A 20,390-nucleotide genomic window follows, 5' to 3' on the forward strand; every position below is an offset into this window, starting at 1 on the left:
CCTACTATTTCAGAACAAACTAAAGACATTCAGAGAATGAGAGACAATGTAAATCAGAATCAGGAGAAATTAGAAATAAAAGAAAAAATTAAGAAATAAAGACTGAACTAAAGGAATGAAAGGAACTTAACAAACAGCACCTTAAGAGAAATGGAAAGTGAAAAGGAGAAAATCTTTATAAATTTAAAAAAAATGAAGAAAGACAAATGAGTGTAAGAGAGGCTGACAAATATTGAGGACAGCCAAGAGCAACCAACAGATAACAGGAGTCCCAGAAGATAAAAGCAACGTGAGAGAACAGTTCTAAAACCTGCAATTCAAGGAAACGTTCCTGAAATTAAAAATAGGCATACTTGAAACATATCGAAGGCAAACACTACGTACCTGAGGCTATGAATTCAGAATGTTCATCACCAAGACATATTCTAGTAAAATTATTGGGTTCTCAATAAAAATGAAAAAATATCTTTGGGCATCCAGGCAAAAACAGCAAGTGAGGGAATAGGATTTAGGTTATCATCAAACTCTGACAGTGTGCTTTATGCCACAAGAGACCAAAGTACATGTACTTAAGATTTTGTAAGGAAAGAAAATGTGAGCCATGAATTTCAAGTATTAAGGTCATAGACCACTGTTATCAACATGCAGGAATTCAGAGAATTCAGTTCCTGTGATTTCTCCCAGAAAACAATCTTCAGACCATCAGAATGACTAGGGAGAGACATTGCTGTAAAGACCGGAGGTGAACATCAAAGTCACAGTGTCATTTGAACTAAGACCAAGTTAGGGTTAAGAGAGAGAGTGGTATGTAATAGCTATACGCTCTGACAAGATAGATGTACAGCTTTTTTTTTTTAATGGCGGAAGAATGGAGAACACAAATGCAGAGACAAATTCTTGTTTTCAGTAAGCATTATTGGTAGCAATATTATTTGTAGTGTCCTTCTAACACTCTTGCATGTATAAGAGGGGATAAAGCAGATTAGTAACTATGGGATATTCTATCAGTGCCTGATGAAAAATGATTATGATTCTTTCATGACTTTTGCTCAGGATATTACTGGTTCTTTAATGTTTTCGAGATTCAGGGAAACTTTTTCTCTCTTAAGCTATCTATAATCTATCCAACTTGGTATATTATACTTTTATAAAGAGAAACAAAACAATCCAGAAGTAGACCCAGAGCTTCTAGGATTGGTTCATTGCCTTTCCAGTTCATATTAGACACAGCGATTTTCTTAAATCCCTGCAGGTAGAACTAGCCGGAGCCATCGGTGTAGAAACACTGTCGTCACAAGCAGAGGAGAGCAAGGATTAAAGTACCCACAGTTGAAGCAGCTGCATGGAGCTTGGAAGAGCAACCAGTTGGAACCAAGCCGAGAAAGCAGTGGACCCCGCATCTACAGTGAAGGCCAGGTCGCGAAGGCCAGTGTCCACACCGCCACAGGGGGGTGCTCCCAGGACAGTGGAGAGGTCAGGGGCTCAGCACCTCTGCAGGCTGGATAGTGGTAAGAGAAACAACTGATATGGGCAACGAGACCAGGGCCAAGTTTTGAACCCCAAAGGCCAGGTCCCAGACTGCACCCTTGCTGTCCCTCTAGGCTGCAGAGGCCCCACCAGATAGGCTAGTGACAGGGTGTTCCCAGCCTAGCACTCAAGAACCACAAGGGCCCTGAGTTCCCGGGCAGATGTCTTTCCTCAGAGCACATCACCGTCCTCTGCCACGACTGGAGGTGGGGAGTTTGCCAACAGAAGGATATTCGTAGAGCTGTTTCACTCATGCTCTTTCTTCTGGACACACATCAGATTCTCCAGAAATGGTTTTTGTTAATTAGAAAAGGAGAGGGAAAGACAGACAGACAGAGAGAGGAGGAGGAGGGGGAGGAGAAGGAAAAGAAAGGAGGAGAAGGAGGAGTAAGAGTGGAAGGATTAAAGGAAGGGAAAAGGGAAAGAACTGAGAGACAGAAAACTGAAAAAAAAAGAAAGAAATGGAGGAAGGAGAAAAGGGAGGGAGGGACATCATTCTGGTGGGAACACGTGCGCGCACACACACCCACACCCACCCCCACTGTGATCAGCCTAAAGAAATCCGCTATTTTCAAACTACACCTATTATCTTAGCCCTTCCTAGAGCATCCTTTAGGGTAAGAGCAGATAATGGCTGGGATAACTGCATGTTTTGGTTTAAATTATTTTTATCTCTAGGGTCAACTATACTTTGCTTTTCCCTGAAACATAATCTAAAAGACAGAGGGTCTCAAGGCAAATAATTGTCGGTCAGAAAAAAAAAAAATTGTCCGTCAGAAGTAGTAAAGGCGATCAGGTCGTGAACTAACTAGCTTGCAGCCAATTACTTCACGACCGGATGGAAGGACTATTAATGTCCCCAGCAGATGGCGCGAGCTGCCCTCTGCCGAATGAGACTTCGTACCCTGGGCTCCATTTAGTGTCAAAATAGGTTTCCTCTTCACGTGATGGTCAAAACAGTAGCCCCTAACCAGGTAAGTTTGGGTTAGGAAATAAATCGTTCAGCAGAATTCCAGGGGAAGCTGAGTAGGGAAGACAAAATCTGGAGGCTTTTACATTTGTTTCTCATGTTAAACTGTTTAAAAACACGCACTGACCTCACCGATAATACTGTTTCATTCACATCATCTGGGGCTCTGAAAAAGTTAAGAATTCTTCCAAGACAGAGTTTTAAATTAAGTCACAAAGGACAACAAAGTACTAAGAATTAGGACATCTGAAAGTATTGTTATCTGGTAGGATAATTGGTGAAGAGCTCATAAATGAGGAAAGCTTTGCTGTAACAAATGAAAGATAAACCAATTCTGAAGGAAACCTCAGGACAGGGAACGTTGACTAGGGATTACTGGGATAAATCAATGTTTCTGCTGCTTCGCTGGTTACTTACATTCTGACCTCTGGGCTGTGCGTTTTTCAACGAGCGAGCACACAGCAGAATGGAAAGCATTTACATCTCTGGACAAGAGGCAGGGAACATAACATGTTTTCTTTGGAATCATCCTCAAATATGGGACAGAAAGTAGAGCTTTATTAATCAAGTTCTTAAACATCTGTCTTCACAAGTTTCCAGAGAAAGAGTTTGGAAGTTCAAGTCTATGACTAATTTCCAGTGAACAGTGGAGCCCCCAGCCCCTGCAGCCTCCCTTCCCGCCCATCCACCGATATTTTAACTCTCTGCAGCTGCTTTTGCTGTCAGCCCGCCACGAAAACTTTACTTTCCAAAGACATTTTAAATGTAAAAGTAATATGTTAACTGCAAGACGTTTGAAAACACTGAAAGGTGTAGAGGAGAAATTACCCACAATTGAGTAGACATTGGCTTGTATCCAGTTGTGGCAGCAAGATTTCGAGTCACGTGCTGTGTTTTGTCTGCTTCGACTGCTCTTAGTCTGTTTGATGGGGTCAGGGCGCCTGATTTGCTGGGATTGGAAGTCTGATGCATCAGGTGGATAAGAACACGGACGTGTGCAGGGGGAATCTGCCCTCAAGGATTATAAACGTGCCCTGTGGAAGTGTCTGAAAGAAGCAGATACTCCATTCATAATTACAGCTTGAATTATCTACCGTAACTTGGTCAAGTTTAGAAATGCTGTTGTTTGGGGGAATTTAATCTGTCAAATGTATATACAAGCTGAGCATTGATTACAGAACTGTCTTCGGACTTGCTGACATTATCAGGCCATTGACTAGATTAGCAAGACTCATAAACTGAACATAAAGCTTGAAGAACATTTGGTTTTGATTTTATAATTTTAGTTCATTAAGGACTGGTAAAAAAAACACCAGCTTCTTTTCTTTTCTGAGCATAACACCCCCTCCCCACCAAACACTCAATGGACAGGCCTCTGGCCACAGTTTCGAAAAGCAAAGGACATGCAGCTGCTCAAACTGCAGAAAAGGCCAAAGCTCTTTCTTCCTAAAGACTGTAGGATTTTTTTCTGATTAATACAATTTTTGGAATATTTATGTAACAGTAGTGTTTTCCAATGGGTGTTTTTCCACCCAAAAGGGCGTTTTGGGAGAGAGCGAGCATTCCCTATTCAGTTCCTGGAACAGCTCAGCGAGTTCTGCAGATTCTCACCAGCTTGTTTTTCTCTTCTCATCAGGCAAGGATGCAGTGTGCCCTCCCTGGACCCCTCTGATTCTTCCCATCCGGTTAAGGAAAGACTGATGACAGGGCCCCGGGGACAAGCCGTTTCCATGGTTCCCAGACTTCTGGATTCCAGACGCCAATGACAGCTCAAAAAAAAAAATTTTTTTTTGGGTGACCTACATAGATTTGTCAACCATTTATGTGGCCAAGTGAGAGGGAAAAGCAAAACAAAACCTGCCATCTCCCATCAGAATCATTTTATTACAGAAACCTTTTTTCACCCAAATACAGAAAGGACATTACCTCAGCTAAAGACAATGTTTTGCATGGAATATGCTTAGCTGGGTGGACATCTCCCGGGCTTGGCCGTATTACTGTCGTGTGGGTGTGACCATCTCTGTGGGCAAACTAGTGCCCAGCTTGGAATTTCGGACCCAAGATCCAGCTGCACGTGGCCAGCCCTGCCCCCGTCACACCCGCTTGGGGCTGGGCAACCTGTGCTCACATGGCCCAGCTCATCGCCCACTGCCTGTCACCCACGCCCAGCTCTGCTCCCGCTGTGGCCTCCCCCGGGCCAGCCTGGCTGCCTGGTCTCCTTGCCTGAGTCGGCAGAAGCATCAGCCTCATTCTCCTTAAAGCATCTGTGCCCCTTGATTAATGTGCCTTTCAAATGATTACTAAGTCAGCATTATTTTAGCCTCCACAGTTGTCACTGGGCCAGTCCTGAGCCCAGAGATATCACTTGAGCCCTTCCATTCTCCAGGGAGCAGAAAAAAGAAGGTCCTGCGTTTCCTGGGAGGAAACTTAGTAGGATTGTGCTGTTTCTACCATCTTTCCCAAAGAAAATGTGAAATAAAGACTTCCACCCTATATAGAAGCACCTCCTAGTCTCAGACCACAAGCGTTTTCCATGTGTTAATCATCTCATGCAGCGGTGGAGGCTTTTAGACACCCAGATATTCAAGCTTTCTGAAGAGCTACCCAATGCATTCGATGACTAAATGGAAGTTATATTAGTTTTCTATAGACTGGGAAAGATTTTTTTTTTAATTTGAGTCCAATATCCTTTACCTTCCTTTAAAGGCTTTCAATTTGTATGTGAATGTTTCATAGGACCTCTGATGATTAGAATATTGATAACCATAATTGGGCAAATACTTAAGACATATTCATTCATTCAACAAATGTTCTTAAAGCACCTACTACGTGCCAACCACAGCACTGGCTTTGGAGATACAATAATGAAAACCCATTCTTTTCCTCAAGGGCTTAGGAATTTTAGTCCGGGGAACAGACATGTCAACATAAAGAGAAGTGCTCAGGGCTTTCCTGGTTCCCTGGGCAGGTCCAGAGCAGCGTAAGGGAGCGGGCATCACCAGTTCCACCTGAGTGATGGGGAGCAGCTTCCCAGGGGCAGCAGACACTGGGGTGGGGGGGTTGCGGATGGTGAGGGCCGTGGGGGCCACCCGAGGAGTCTGGGCATCCTCAGGGAAGGAGGGCAGGGAGGCTGTGCTGCTTACTGGTCTCCCAGCTCAGAGCCATCTTCTCAGCTCTGCATTTTGACGCGGGGCTAAGACTATGCAGGTCCCTTTGCCAGCTGGCTCCCTGCTAGGCTCCACCAGCGAGAGGCCTGGAGGAGCTGGGCAGCTGGAGGAGGGAGCAGGGCCTGCTCGCCTACTGGTCTTGACAGCACTGCACCCTGAACCAGCCTGCCCGCACCTGGCAGAGGTGGCAGCTCCCACAGGCAGCAGTCTTGCCCCCAGCGCCTCTTGGCCGCAGCCCCTGGCACCCCTCCCTCCCAGCAGGTTCTGGCAACCCCAGCTCTGAGGCTGGGAGCTGCTTCCTGCCTTACTATCTCTGCGGCCTCAGTTCTCTTTTTTTGCCTTTTTACCTGCTTATCCAATTTCTTTTATTCAGTTCTCTCTGTTGAAATACCCAGTGTTGTTTCTGTTGTCCTGACCGACCATGATTGATGTCATGCTGGGAGTGATGGTCCAAGAAAGCAGACTCACAGGTCAGGCCATGGGACTGATGTGGGCAGGGCAGGCCTTGAATGCAGTGCCAGTCTCCTTGCTGATGAGAAGCGGCCCATGGTGGCCGCGCATCACTATCAGTCAGATGATCACCCGTGGTTCGTTGTGATGAAGCATTGACTGGCCTGTCTCAAGGACCAAGAGGCTGTGGCCCTTGACCATTAGGGCAGCAACGAACATTCCTGGGTGGTAGCTGGGGGGGCCTGCAGCCGTGTTTAAGAAGGAAGCCAGCATGTGAGGGCATGCCTACAGGAGTGGAGATTCGGACTCTCCTGCAAACTAAACTCAGTAACTTCTTGGTTTGAATATGTGTGAGAAAGCTCATTCTGAAATGCCCTTATTCACGTGTTAAAGTAAATAACTTTTGGAGCATGTCGAGAACTGAACAAGATACCCCAGGACGACCCGCCAGAGCACAGTTGGACGCTAACCTAAGCAGCTTTAAGTATCAGGGAATCATAACACCTGCTCCTCAGTCCAGGCACCTGCTCCACACTCGCAGTTACTCTCTGAGAGCAAAACGGAGGGGTTTACTTTGACCCCAGTCACATTTCCCTTTGCCAAGCCGTCCACAAAAGTCCCTGAGGCCTTATTCTGTTATCTACTGTGAGTTACCTCTTTGGTTTGTCAGCTCAAAACTGACACATGCTTCTGTTCGTTCAGTTCTAAAAGCAAGTGCCTGCTAGATTCAAAGACAAAGAAAAGCAAATAATTGCATAATGTGTCTAGGTCTGCAGCCAGTTGGGGAGTTGCCGGGACCTAGGGGCCTGGGAGGGGCCTGGGGAGGCCTAGGAGTGGAAAATTACTGATTCTGAGTCAGAGGAGAGGCAAGGTCTTCAAGGCCCCCAGACAAGGTGGTCTTGGCAGAGACCCTGAGAAAGGGGATGGAGGTGCCTGGGCCAGGCTCACAGATGTGCCCAAAAGCACGGCTGGGGAAGTGGGTGGGGAGGCTTCTGAGTCTTGGGCTGAACTCCCTCCAGAAAATGGCAGCACGCTGGCCGAGTCCCAAGTCCAGTGCAGGGAGGGCAGACCCCACCCCTGTGAGACCTGCCAGGTAAAACTCTGTAGTTGCCTATGGTCAGGTCTGAAAAATCACACATGTAATTTTGACCTGGAGCCAGACTCCTCGGAATAAAGTTAAAGTAGGAAATGATTTCTCAACCCCAGGGTTATTACCCTTTTGCGCTGAACAATCTTTTGCTCTGGTGTGTGTGGCGGGGGGAGAGTTGTCCTCTGCACTGGGGGATGTTTGACAGTTTCCCTGGCCTCCATCCACTAGGATCGTCTCGTGCGTCTCGGCACACGGTCAGCGTGGAGGAGGGTGGATCCAGATGACAGGGGTTGTGGGGGGTGTGGGGGCCCACCTGAGGTTAAGAATGGCCAGACGTCATACTGGGATTCAGATGAGATGAAACAAACAACAAACTCATCAAATGTCCAAACCAGCCGTCGTGGCCCTGGGAAATAAGATCAAAGTAACTTGGGGAGGTAGAGAAGTAGGTAGAAGAAAAGAAAACTTGGACATTTTATTTATTTAGACTTTGCTTTGTCCCAGAAAAGACAGGAGGGAAGGGACTCCCAGATTAATAAGGACAGAGGGGGAGGCATAAAGGAGACAGTCTCTCCTGAATGCCCTCCCACCTCTCACCGCACCCCCGCCTTTGGCCCAGCTTGGGCACCTTGCATGCCACCTCCTGATAACCAGAGCATCCACCTAGGCTGCACCCTCAGGTGGGGGTGGGAAGGGGCAGTTAGGAAATCGTTTTCCAGGGCGGAGCCCGGTACTCTAGGGGCTACCAAAGTTACTGTGGTTCCCCAGGGCCCCTGGAAGAGGCAGCGAGCAGACTGGCATACAGGGCATGATGGTGAAGGAGCATTTCACGTTTCCACAGCGAATCACCATTAAAGCACGGGAAACTTGGATAATCCATTAGAAAAGGCTGATTTCAGTATTCAATGATTAGCATATTTATTAAGCACCCATTATAGCTAAGCAGTATGGTGATCACCTTAGGGTACATTGGTGAACAAGTCTTTAATAACAGAGGTGCCAAATATTCACAACAGCCAAGCCATGGAAACAACCTAAGTGTCCATCAACAGAGGAATGGATAAAGAAGATGTGGTACATATGTACAATGGAATATTACTCAGTCATAAAAGAGAATGAAATAATGCCATTTTCAGCTACATGGATGGACCTAGAGATGATCATACTAAGTGAAGTAAGTCAGAAAGAGAAAGACAAATACCATGTGATATCACTTATATGTGGAATCTAAAATATGACACAAATGATCATATCTACAAAACAGAAACAGACTCACAGACATAGAGAACAGACTTGTGGTTGCCAATGGGGAGGGGGCTGGGGGAGGGAAGAACTGGGAGTTTGGAGTTAGCAGATGCAAACTATTTTATATAGAATGGATAAACAAGGTTTTACTGTATAGCACAGGGAACTATATTCAATACCCTGTGGTAAACCATAATGGAAAAGACTATATATGTATAGCTGAGTCACTTTGCTGTACACAACACTGTAAATCAACTATACTTCAATGAAATTAAAAAAAAAAACAAGAAGTACCAAGCACATGTATGTTAACCCGTATAATACTTACCAAAAATATTTTACAGTTGAGGAAACTGAGTCAAAAGAGGTTATTTGTAACTTGCTCAAATGCACACAGCAAGGAAGGAATGAGGCCAATACTTAAAGGACTTAGGAAACCTGGGGGCACCAAACTTCACACTAGTTAAAACCACATGATTCTGCCTTAAGATTTTTGGAAGTTAGGCAAGGAAGTTACGGTCTTTTTCTCTAGATGTGTGATAGGCTGGACTCCATGTGAGTTTATCTGAGCCCCAGGTTGGTCCGGGCCGGGGTTGGGAGTGGGGGTGTGTTCAGAAAGGGTAGCTGAGAAGAGGCCAAAGAGAAATGTCCTAACTTCCTAATTTTGCTTTGTGCTGGGAGTAATCTCTAATGAAAACCTGCCATGAGGATCAGCAACTGAATACACTTAATTTTAAAATGAAGCATCCGAAGCGCAGTCTTAAGTATTTTCGGAAACCAACTCCCTATTTGACAATCATGAAAAATATGAACAAGAAAGATGGAGCGGAGCCTGCCCTCGGCTGCCCCAGTGTGGCCGGACGGAGCGGGCAATTCTCCGCCAGTTTCCCCACGGGTAGGGCGAGGTGGCCGGGCGACCCTAACACACTCCGTTTCCTGATTCCTCCTTGTTGTTTGTATTTCCACCAGTCTCTCGTTCCTACACCTAAAGCCTCTCTACCAGGTGTCCAACGCACGGCGGGCACAGACGAAGGCTGACAGTGTGAACAGGGTCCCGTCGGGGTGAAAGCGGTCAGCACTTGTTACAGTGCGGGCCGGGCAGCTCCTGAGCTCCTGAGCTCCAACTGCAGGAGGACCGCCGCCCGGTACTCGCCGTGAGCGGTACCCGCGGCCAGCGGCGCCCAAGGTGCTGCCCGGCCGGGTCCGCGCGGGGTACGCTCCTCGCTCGCGGCCACACCCTCGGGAAAGGCTCTGAGCTCCGCGAGGGTCCGAGCCGGGCCCCTCTCCCGCCACGCGGCCCTCAGCTTCCCACAAGTTGGACCCAGCTTCAGCGGGGAGTCGGAGAGGCGGGGCCCGGCACTGTGGGGGTGGGGCTCATCGCCGGTCGCGCAGGGAGAGGGACCCAGGGAGGAAAGGAGCGGGGCTCGGCGCGGGGCGGGGTTTGCGCAGGAGGGCGGGTCAGGGAGGGGCGAGGGGCGGGACGGGACGCTGGGCGCTGCTCCAGGGTCAGGGGCAGCTCCAGGTCCGCTCCCCGCCAGCTCCCGGTCCCTCGCAAGTCCTCACGGGCGGGCGAGCGCGGCCCAGGCGCGGAGCGGCGGGAGGCACCGGCGGGCCCGCAGGCCGCGATGAAGCCGAGCAGCGAGGACGGGGCGGCGCAGGCCGGGGGCCCGTGGGAGGAGTGCTTCGAGGCAGCGGCGCAGCTGGCGCTGCGGGCTGGACAGGTGAGCGCGGCCCCGGGCGCACGGCAGGCGCACTCGGACTTGGGGCAGAGCGGACGCAGGGCGTTGGGCGGACGGAGACCTAGAGGACCGGGCCGGGACCTGGGGGCGCGAGCCGCGGAGGAGGTCCGCGCAGCCTACCGCACACTGTGCACCTGCCACGCCTGCGCCGGGACGGGCGCCCTGGATCCCGCGGCCCGGAGGCGCGGGCCGGGCTCGGGGCGCAGGGCGGCCTGGCGGGAGCGGGCGGGTCAGGGCGCGCGGACTGCCTCGGATTTGACCCAGTGGGCGGGACACGGTGCGGTTGCCCCGGGTTAGAACCCCTACGCGTGGAGGTCGGGCGGACAGCCTGTCCTCGCGCATCCGGAGTCTAGAGGGTTCCACTCTGCGTTTGGAGGAACTGCTACCCGCACCGGAAGGGTGACGGTCAAGCAGCGGAGCTGAAGAAAGCTTCAGAGGGCAGCCCCTCTCTTCGCACTTTCCTGTGTGTTTTGTTCCCCCATGTCCTCGGTGCTTCATGCCTGGGGTTCCTCAGGCCACGTGCGGCGGCGAATGGGGGGCGCGGGGGGAGGCAGGGCGCAGGGACCACTCGCTCCCTGCTCGCGCGTCAAGGCGCTCGTCTGCGTTCCTGCGAGCGGAGCGGGAGGGTGGACAGAGGAGGAGCCCTGCCCGCAGACGGATTTTCTGTTCCCAGCGGCAGTTCCTTTTCGGTCTGAAAGTGCCCCACGGGCTAAAGTCAGGCTGTCGCCAGTCCTGCATTTGAAGTGAGTCCTTAACGTGAACAGTCACAGTGCGGTCCCTTGGTCCCCTAAAAGTTAGCTTTCAACACTAGTGGACCCTCCCTCTGTGAGACTTGATCCTTGGGGAAAAGGAGGACCCCAGCCTTACCTGCTGCATTGATGGAGCTCATGGCTTCAGGGCAAACGTTCTTCCTGGAAAGCCGGTCCACTGTGTGAGTGGCGCGCTTGACCTCCCCCCTCCCGAGACCCTCACTTCCTCTCCAGAGTGAGCGTCCTCAGGATATTTGGTAACTTTCAGGTTCCGCCATACAACTTTTCTTCTTTCAGCTTTGAGAAGAAGCCAGTTTAGAATTCAGACACCACTGTGTAAACCCTGGTGAGTTGTTACAGGTTTCTGTGGTTTTTCAAATTTAGATCCTTGAGGAAACAGAAGGGTTTTTGAACCCCCCCCCTTTTTTTAAACAAATTTACAAATGCTTACACAGAACTTGCAATATAGCAGGCACCGTTCTAAGGGTCCTGGGAACTTCAACTCATTTAAGAGATAGCTTCTGCTTTTGCAACTTGCCAAGAACAACAGAAAAAGCTTTTTTTGACAGTGGGAGAAGGATGCAATAAGGATTCTGCCATTGGAAGTCTGATCAGGGGGCCCAGCACTCTGGGCTCCCTCCCTCCTGGGCATTATGCTGAGGCTTCCTGCCTGCCAGGCAGTGGCGGGGAGAGTGGCCGAATTGTCTGTGGCTGGGAGGGACAGAAGCCACACAGGGTCATCCTAACCCGTGTAAAGAGGAACAGACTGTCTTAGTAATGTTCTGACAGTAACAAGGTGCTGATTGGAGAAAACCTGGCCTGTAGCCCAAGAGGCATGAAGGGTGGTTAGTGGTGACTCTTGGGAGTCCTCCTTAGCCAGAGGCACATTTGGTACAGGTTCTGTGGCCTTGTGGCCCAACGTGCCCACCCTCTCACGTTCTGCTGTTTTATTAAGTCTGCTACTCCCGAGACAGCTCTGTGTGCTCCACTGAGTCTGGGTTCTCTACATTCAGAGGGAGTGCCCTCCCTCCCAGGAGACAATGTCTGTCATCCATGTTTCAGACATTGGTTCAGGGCAGCCCTGGACGATTTGCTGCCACCTCCCCTCTGCCGCATCCTGAGAGGCCTCCCAGACCCCTCCTTCCTTGTCTCTCCACCACCCATCCCTGTGGTGCCCCTGAGAAGCATCCCTTCCAGTCCCAACCACCGTACCACTGCAGAAGCCCCTCCCTGGCTGTTGGGCTTTGGGGAAGGGGGTGACGTCAGCCCCACACCATCACCACCACGAGTACACAGAGTGATATTCATCGAAATGGGTATTTATCATCTTTTAGGTGATGTGTGAGCAAAAGTATTTTAGGGCTTCCCTGGTGGCGCAGTGGTTGAGAGTCCGCCTGCCGATGCAGGGGACACGGGTTCGTGCCCTGGTCTGGGAAGATCCCACATGCCACAGAGCGGCTGGGCCCGTGAGCCGTGGCCGCTGAGCCTGCGCGTCCGGAGCCTGTGCTCTGCAACGGGAGAGGCCACAACGGTGAGAGGCCCGCGTACCGCAAAAAAAAAAAAAAAAAGTGTCTTAGAAAACTATGCTTTTTAAGTTGTCCTGCAGGGATAGATCCAGGTTTTCTTGAACCTGAAGTTTAGACAATTTACAGGACCTCTTTAAGAAAAAAAATACAAAATTACAAATTCAAAATTAGATATAAAAGTTTATTTAGAATAAGAAAGATCACAACAGCATAAATTTTAAGATGCTAACAAATATAACAAAATACATAAGAATAATTTTTTAACTGCTTCTCAATCTTCTGTAATACTCTTTTCCCATTTTTGGCTTTATACTCTTTACATCTTTGAATGACAACGATTTTGTAGTACTTTCTATGGAGAGACTAGAAAGGTAAATTCAGGCTTTCCTGTAGGATGGCTCATTGAAATTGATTACTATGGTTTAGAAAAGTTTAATTAGGCTTCAAACTTGTTATTGGTAGGGTCATATAAATGTTTAGGATTGCCATCAAATTTGAGAATCCTGTCAGTTTTATTTTACATATTAGTTATGAGACAGGGAAGAATTTTCCAGTGTGCTCTGAGGGAATGCCCTATGTCCACCTCCAACTGCCCAGAGCAGAGGGGCACAGCGGGGGCTCTGACCCAACATCCCTATTTGTCTGGCTTGCATTGCCACAGGTGTTTTTGTTTGTTTGTTTCTGTTTTTGTGTGTGTGGCTGCATTGGGTCTTCATTGCTGTGCATGGGCTTTCTCCCTAGTTGCGGCCAGCATGGGCTACTCTTCCTTGTGGTGAGTGGGCTTCTCATTGTGATGGCTTCTCTTGTTGGGGAGCACAAGCTCTAGGTGCACGGGCTTCAGTAGTTGCAGCACATGGGCTCAGTAGTTGCAGCACAGGAGCTCAGTAGTTTGTGGCTTGCAGTCTTTAGAGCACAGGCTCAGTAGTTGTGGCACACGGGCTTAGTTGCACCACAGCATGTGGGATCTTCCCAGACCAGGGCTTGAACCCATGTCCCCTGCATTGGCAGGTGTACTCTTAACCACTGCACCACCAGGGAAGTCCCCACAGGTGTTGTCTTGATTTGTGATTTTATTTTTATCAGTTATTCACACAGGGAGTTTAAAAAGTGAAATACTGCTGAAGGGACTGTCATGGAACCAGCAGTGTCCTGTCCCGTGTCATCCTCATCCTTTTCCCCAGAACTCACTGTTTTCAGTTTTCTGGTAGTTACACCCGTTTTCTAAATAGTAGCTCTTTTTTTGCGTCATCCGCATTAGACACTGTTATGTCCTGTGGCTGCGTTACCTGTTGGTTCCATTGGTGCCTGTGCTCACGTGCTATGACCACATGTAGCACACGGTCAAGCTGGGTAGCATGGTTGTATTACATATTCTTTTCTTTCTTATGCAGCTTGTGTTTTCCTTAAGGTCAAAAAAACATATTTTTTTAGCTTAGTTTTCTACACACCTACCAACAGCCATCTTCTGACTTCCCAACAGAATTTTTGATGATCTCCTTGGTATAGACACTCATGGGTCTCGCTGCTGGGAGCATGTGGTCCTCACACCTTCATGTGCATCAGAAGCACCTGGAGGGCCTCCGCAGCAGGCTGCGTCCACCACAGGGTTCCTACTCACCGGGTCTGGATTGTGGCCGAGAATGAGCACTTCCACCAAAACCCCAGCTGATGCTGTCCGGCTGGGGATGGCACTTTGAGAAACACTGCTGTATGTAGTATTTTGTTACGTGACTATATGACAGTTTATTATTAGGAATTAGGATTAATATTAGGAATAATTTATATTTTATATATATTTATATTTTATATAATTTATATATATGACAGTTTAATATTAGGAATTATTAGGCATAATGTTGCTCATTCAGCACTCTCGCATGTGTCTTTTGATTACCTCCATATGCATTTCTGCTGGGGTTAGATTAACAATAGGAGTGAAATTGCTGTGTCATCGTGTATGAAATTCTGCCAGGTGGTTTTCCAAGGCGGATGCAGGGATTCATGATTCCCCAGCAGGAGGTGAGGTTTCCTGTTGCCTCATCTCTCAGACGACACTTGGTATTGTCTGTCTTTCCATTTTAGCCCTTGTGACCAGTTTGAGGTGGTGTTTTGCGGTGGTTTTAATTTGCATGTCCTGTATGAATAATGAACTTAAGTGCCTTTTTATGTGTTTACTGGCCTCTGTTTTTAAAATGGTGGTGCTAAAACAGGTTAGAAATGTATTCATTCACACAACAACTATTTGAGTAACTCTGGAAAGAACTTTAACCTTACTCTGAGTGCGATTGAGGTTCGGGTTAGAGTCCCATGTGGAGCCCTGCAGGGTGATGGGGAGACACCCTGGCTGCTGCTGGGGTGGGGGTGAGGCTGCAACGCCACAGGGGGTGGGGCAGAACCAGATCTCCGATGGACCGAGTGAAGGATGAGGGTGGATCTGACTGGGGGTGGTGAAGAAGGTGGTAAACAAATGTATTTCGAAGGCAGAGCTGCCAGGTTTCCTGCCAGATCGGAAGCGGGTGTGAGAGGAGCCAGGGGTGCCTGCAGGGTTCGGGTCTGAAGAACTGTCCAGTGAATTTGCAGGAACTGTAGGGGGAGCAGGTTTGGAGGTGGAGGTCAGGTCCTGTGTTCCACGAGCTGTGAGCTGTTGACCTTGAAATGCCGGTGAATCTCTACGTGGGGGCCTATGGGTGGAGAGTTCATGTGAGAGGCTGAGGGTGGAGGCGCCAGTTTGGGAGCCGTCAGTCAGCCTGGGCTGATGTCTCAGGCTGGGTCCCGCCCGGGACGGGGACAAGCAGGCTTGTCTGCCCTGGGCTCTCCATAGGCGGATCCCATGTCGAGCTACTGGCATTTCCTCTGGGAGATCGCAACCTGGCGGGACGTGGAGGTGGAGGTCCCCCTGCTATCCTGGCTGAGGCTGGAGAGGGCAGCTGGTGACCTCACCATTTCCACTGTCAGTCCTGGCCTTGTCAGCCCCACCTGCACCCGTGCCCCAAGCTTCCGCAGAGTGGGGTCACCCATGATGACATTTGTAACACTTTCACCCACATTTGAAGCCTCAGCCAAGATGGAACTTGTGAGATAGCAACTGGCAGTTGGAGCAGCAGCCCCACTGGCACACATGGGCTGAGGGTCCAGGGACAGTCTATGGAGAGCTCTCTAACGCAGAGAAGGGTTTGTGTTTTCTGTCTGTTCTGGCCTTCAGCTGATGGGGCCAGGCCCACCCACATTCCAAAGGGCAATCTGCTTTACTGATTAATATGTTCATCTCATCCAAAAACGTCCTTGCAGAGACACCCAGAATAACATTCAACGCAGTATTTTGGTACCCCACGGCCCAGTCAAGTTGACACATAAGCTTAACCATCACATCACATTCATAAGTCTGAAACCTGAAACGTGGTAGTACCGCCAGGCCCACATCTGCAGGGGAAAGATGTTGCCTGTTGAAACCCCACTTCCGCAGAGTTCTCCGTGTGCATTCCATGGGTCCTCGAGCTCACACACGTTGCACCATAGGGATGGGTGATAATCGTATGGTCGACTTGGGGACAGTAGCATACAACCGAGATGGTTCACAGACAAGAAAGAGGCATTTGGATGTGTCTCTGAATGACACCTCAGACGCTGGAGCTGATGGGGTTTGAAATTCAGGCTTCAGTGACTTAAGTCCCATATTTTATATATTAAACATTAACAGAATGTTATTTTGAGGGAGAGATCCAGGCCAGGAGGTCTATGAAGTGCAGGCTTAGTTAGTGAGTAGCTGAAAAACATTAATTAAAAAACAGCCACACTAACTTATTGCTGGCAAAATGAGAATGTTTAAAATCCCAAGACTGAGAGAAAACAGTTGTGGTAAAGGGTTTTAGCAGGTAACTCACCCGGAACCCCACAGGCCTTTCCCCTGAGGATGCGACTGTGGTTAAAAGGCAGGGCTGATTGAGTCTCATAATGATTTGTTTAAAAACAAGACACTGGGCTTCCCTGGTGGTGCAGTGGTTGAGAGTCCGCCTGCCGAAGCAGGGGACACGGGTTCGTGCCCCGGTCCGGGAAGATCCCACATGCCACGGAGCGGCTAGGCTCGTGAGCCGTGGTCGCTGAGCCTGCGCGTCCGGAGCCTGTGCTCCACAACGGGAGAGGCCACAACAGTGAGAGGCCCGCATACAGCAAAACAAAAAACAAAAACAAAACAAGACACTATCCCCACCTTTCCTCTCAGTGTGGGAAATTGTCTGAATTGAACTTTTCTTAACCTAGTACTGAGATTTGTACATTGTGTATGTGGTAGGTTTGGGGGGTTTTGTCGTAAGGCATTAAGTGTTTTGAGGCCCTGGCCCCCTCAGATGGATGGATGGGCCTTCAGAGGAGTGGACGGGAGAGTGTCTGGGGCCAGGATGGCTGGCTCATCTGAAGGGCAGTGTAGTCTGGGACGATAATTCAGAAATGGGATCTAAATATCTGGGAGTGCAACCGGATGAGAGGGAGGAGTCGGGAATGGTCTGCAGGTCCCTCCCAGGCGTCCAAGGCCGGAAGGAGCAGCAGCTGGTGAAGAGGGCCGGCCATGGCAGCACTGCAGGTGGCTGGGAATGCGGGTGTGGCCTGCCCTGCGCTGAGGGACACAGGCCCACAAGGAAAGGATCATCACACAGCCATAATAAACACTAATAGAAACGGAAAAGAAATCCTTATAAAAGAACACGCTCTAGCATCCTCCTCCTGGATCCGTAATTTCCGTCCTTTGCGTGATCTGTGGCTGGGGGCCTGGCTCCCCTGGGAAGGAGCCCAGATGACATCAGGACTCCCCCACTGCCCCTGGGCATGTCTCCTCTCCGTTGGATCCAGAGGATGGAGAGGCCAGGACGCTCAGATGAGGCTTCATGAGAACACTTGCCCGACTTAGTTACCTGACCCCGTGTGCACCCAGCAGGTGTCCTCTGAGACCTCACCATGTGTCAGGCTGCAGAGCCCGCCTGGGGGGTGGGTTCAGACACAGGGCAGACGAGGGTCCTAACCCGGGAGCCAGGAGCGAACTTGCAGGGTGAGCGCCGGCTCTGCGGGGAGGTGACATCCCAGTCACAAAGGAGGAGTGCTGGGGCCAGAGGAACCTGGCGTCCAGTGGGAAGGGGGCGGGAGGGTGAGTGACGGTTCGGTGCAGCAGGAGGGGCAGGGTATGCGGGGGCGCAGAGGTGGGCCGATGGGCTGGCTCCTTTAGAGTCGGGGACAGAGGCAGGGGGTCCTTTCTCCCCACCCCTCCCAAGTCCAGTTAGAGTCTGGGAGGCAGGCTTTGCTTCCCGAGTCACCCAGGGGCCTGTCCCTTCCCGCCACTGCTCTGACCCCGCTGATCTGACCCCGGCGACCACGCCCAAGTCACAGCAGAGGGAGTGGAAGGGCAGGAGGAAGTGCCGTGCCAACAATGGCCCTTTGAGGACGTGACTTGGGAGTCACACGCATCGCTTCCCCTCGCGTCCTCGGGGCCGACCTTGGTCCCAGGGCACACCTGCCTGCACAGGAGGCTGCGATGCGGGCTGCCATGTGGCTTGGTGCCCTGCTAACCTTGGGCTTTTTTCCTAGAAGGGAGAGGGCCGGCTACTCGTGTCCAGTTGTGTCTGCTCCAGGCCAGCCCACGGAGGCCACTGTGAGCTACGTCGGGGGTGACTTCATCCTTGGAGAGATGGGGCCATTAGGTGCTTTATGCGGGCCCAGGCTTAGCGAGCCCTTCTGGCTGCACTGCAGGGAGTGGACGTGCGGGGGGCGGGGGTGGGGGGCCAGGAGGCAGGACAGGATGGAAGCCAGAGGGTGATGGGCTTCGAGGGCAACAAGAGGCGAAACAAGACAGATCAAGGGGTCAGTGTTCCACAAGCGCATGAGGTCCGGCTGGAAAAAACGGTGTTGAGTCTGTTTAAGCAGCCTGAGGTATAATGTACTGGTGACTTGAAGGGTTTTGCGCCTCGGCTGTGTGCCGGGCATGACCCTAGACACCAGACGCGCAGCAGGGAGCGGAGAGCAAGCCAGGTTTTCTGTTAGAAACCATTACAACCAATCTGTTATCTTTGCAACCAAGCTCAGAAAACCAAACAACTGTCTGGGCTTGGTGCTGGGATGAGGACCGCCCCTGTCTAGGGGGTCCTGCTTATTCTGTGAAATCCTGCGTGAGCACCCCTATCTGCAGGCTTCCTGGAGGCATCTTCCTGGCCTCCTCCTCTTCAGCGAATGGGTACATGGGATGTGGGTGCAGGGTATGTGTACAGGGCATGTGTGTACACAGCATGTGAGTACATGGGATGTGGGTACAGGGCATGTGTGTGCACGGCATGTGGGTACAGGGCATGTGGGTACATGGGATATGGGTATAGGGTATGTGTGTACATGGTGTGTGGGTACAGGGCATGTGTGTACACGGCATGTGGGTACAGGACAGGTGGGTACGGGGCATGTGTGTACACGGCATCTGGGTACAGGGCAGGTGGGTACAGGGCATGTGTGTACACGGCAAGTGGATACAGGGCATTGTGTACACGGCATGTGGGTGCAGGGCATGTGTACAAGGCATGTATGTACATGGCATGTGTGTACACGATATGTGTGTACAGGGCATGGGATACACCCACCTAAGGTTGAAGAGTAAGTATCACGGGGTTGGCGGTGTGGATGTCAGGTGGCGGCTGAACGAGGGGGTCCATGGAAGGAGGTGAGGGACCCTGGGTGCAGCGGGTCTTGGAGGAGAGGTCAGAGGTCGCTTCAGGGTCCTGATGTCACCGTGGTTGGGGACTCGAGCTGTGACTCGGGCAGAGATGACAGGATAGGCCCTAGCTGCAGTGGGGCTGTTTCCTGATTAATACCCTCAACGACTTCCTGTGTGGGTCCCCGGGGAGGCCTTGGAGCTCAGCCCTCCGTCCCGGGTGTAGGCGAAGCGCTGGCAGCTCCTGGGAGACCAAACCACTCGGTCCTGTGACCTGATGCACCCAGCCCCCGGGGCGTGAGGCCAGGGCCTGCCTTCCAGTTCTCTGCATGCGTTTTCACTTTCCCGGGTTTGGTTTCGGCTGGACCGTTTGGGCTCCCGATCCAGGGGCACGTTCGTGTGACGGGTAAAGTGAATGAGGAGAAGCGGTTCCTACACTGAAATCTCCCGAGTTCAAGCTCGGGGGGCTCCATGGGGCTCCGTGGCTGAAGCTTCACGTCCTTAGAACCGCGTTTCTTTCCTCCAAAGAAAGACTGTTCCACCCATGACTGCCTTTCTCGCGAGAAGAGTAGGCGGCAGTGAAGGTTCCCAGGAGCCCCACAGAGAGCCGGGCGCCACCCTCCGCGGTGGGGGAGGGGGCCCAGCTCTGGTGCAGGACCGCCCCCAGCGTAGGGGGTGCTGGCCAGCATCACCCACCTCCCGACTTTATTGCAGATCATCAGGAAAGCCCTTTCTGAGGAAAAACGTGTCTCAACAAAAACGTCGGCCGCGGACCTGGTGACAGAAACAGATCACATGGTGGAGGCTCTGATCCTGCAGGAGCTGCAGCAGCGCTTTCCCTCCCACAGGTGGGTGCTCTGGGGCCTCGCTGACTCCCGCCCCCGGCCGCGTGTCCCCCCACTCCCCGCCCCGCCGCGGATCCTGGCAGGGAGTCCCCTCTGCTGTGCCCTGTCAGCCCAGGGCCACGCGGACTTTCCCAGGACGCATCCCCGCGTGTGGCCGTCCCCAGGGCCGCCCGCCCCTCCTGCCAAGCCCACACCAAGCCCTCAGGGCCACCCCCCTCCAGAGCAGGTGTCCTTGACCTTTTGGGTCACTGTGTGGAGAATCCGATGCAACAATTAATCTTTTCCTTGAAAAAGGCCAGCATTTGCCCAGCGCTGTGTGTCTAGTTCCAAGGGGGCCCAGAGCCCCAGGGGCAGACGCTCTGAGCTCAGGGAGGGGGCTCCTTGGGCACAAGTGTCCCTTTCC

General features: G+C 51.2%; 1 protein-coding gene across 1 annotated transcript in view; it reads left to right on the top strand.

Moving 5' to 3' along the window:
* The first annotated feature begins 9,948 nt into the window (after positions 1 to 9,948).
* Positions 9,949 to 20,390, top strand: part of IMPA2 (inositol monophosphatase 2) — a 28,339-nt gene continuing 17,897 nt past the window's right edge. Inside the window, exons 1-2 of the mRNA XM_030836563.3 lie at positions 9,949 to 10,170; positions 19,857 to 19,990. Coding sequence (XP_030692423.1) covers positions 10,075 to 10,170; positions 19,857 to 19,990 — 230 coding nt within the window. The 5' untranslated portion in view covers positions 9,949 to 10,074. The remainder of the gene's footprint in view (positions 10,171 to 19,856; positions 19,991 to 20,390) is intronic.

The sequence above is a fragment of the Globicephala melas genome, chromosome 13 (genome assembly GCF_963455315.2).
Source record: "Globicephala melas chromosome 13, mGloMel1.2, whole genome shotgun sequence".
Taxonomy (NCBI): Eukaryota; Metazoa; Chordata; class Mammalia; order Artiodactyla; family Delphinidae; genus Globicephala; species Globicephala melas.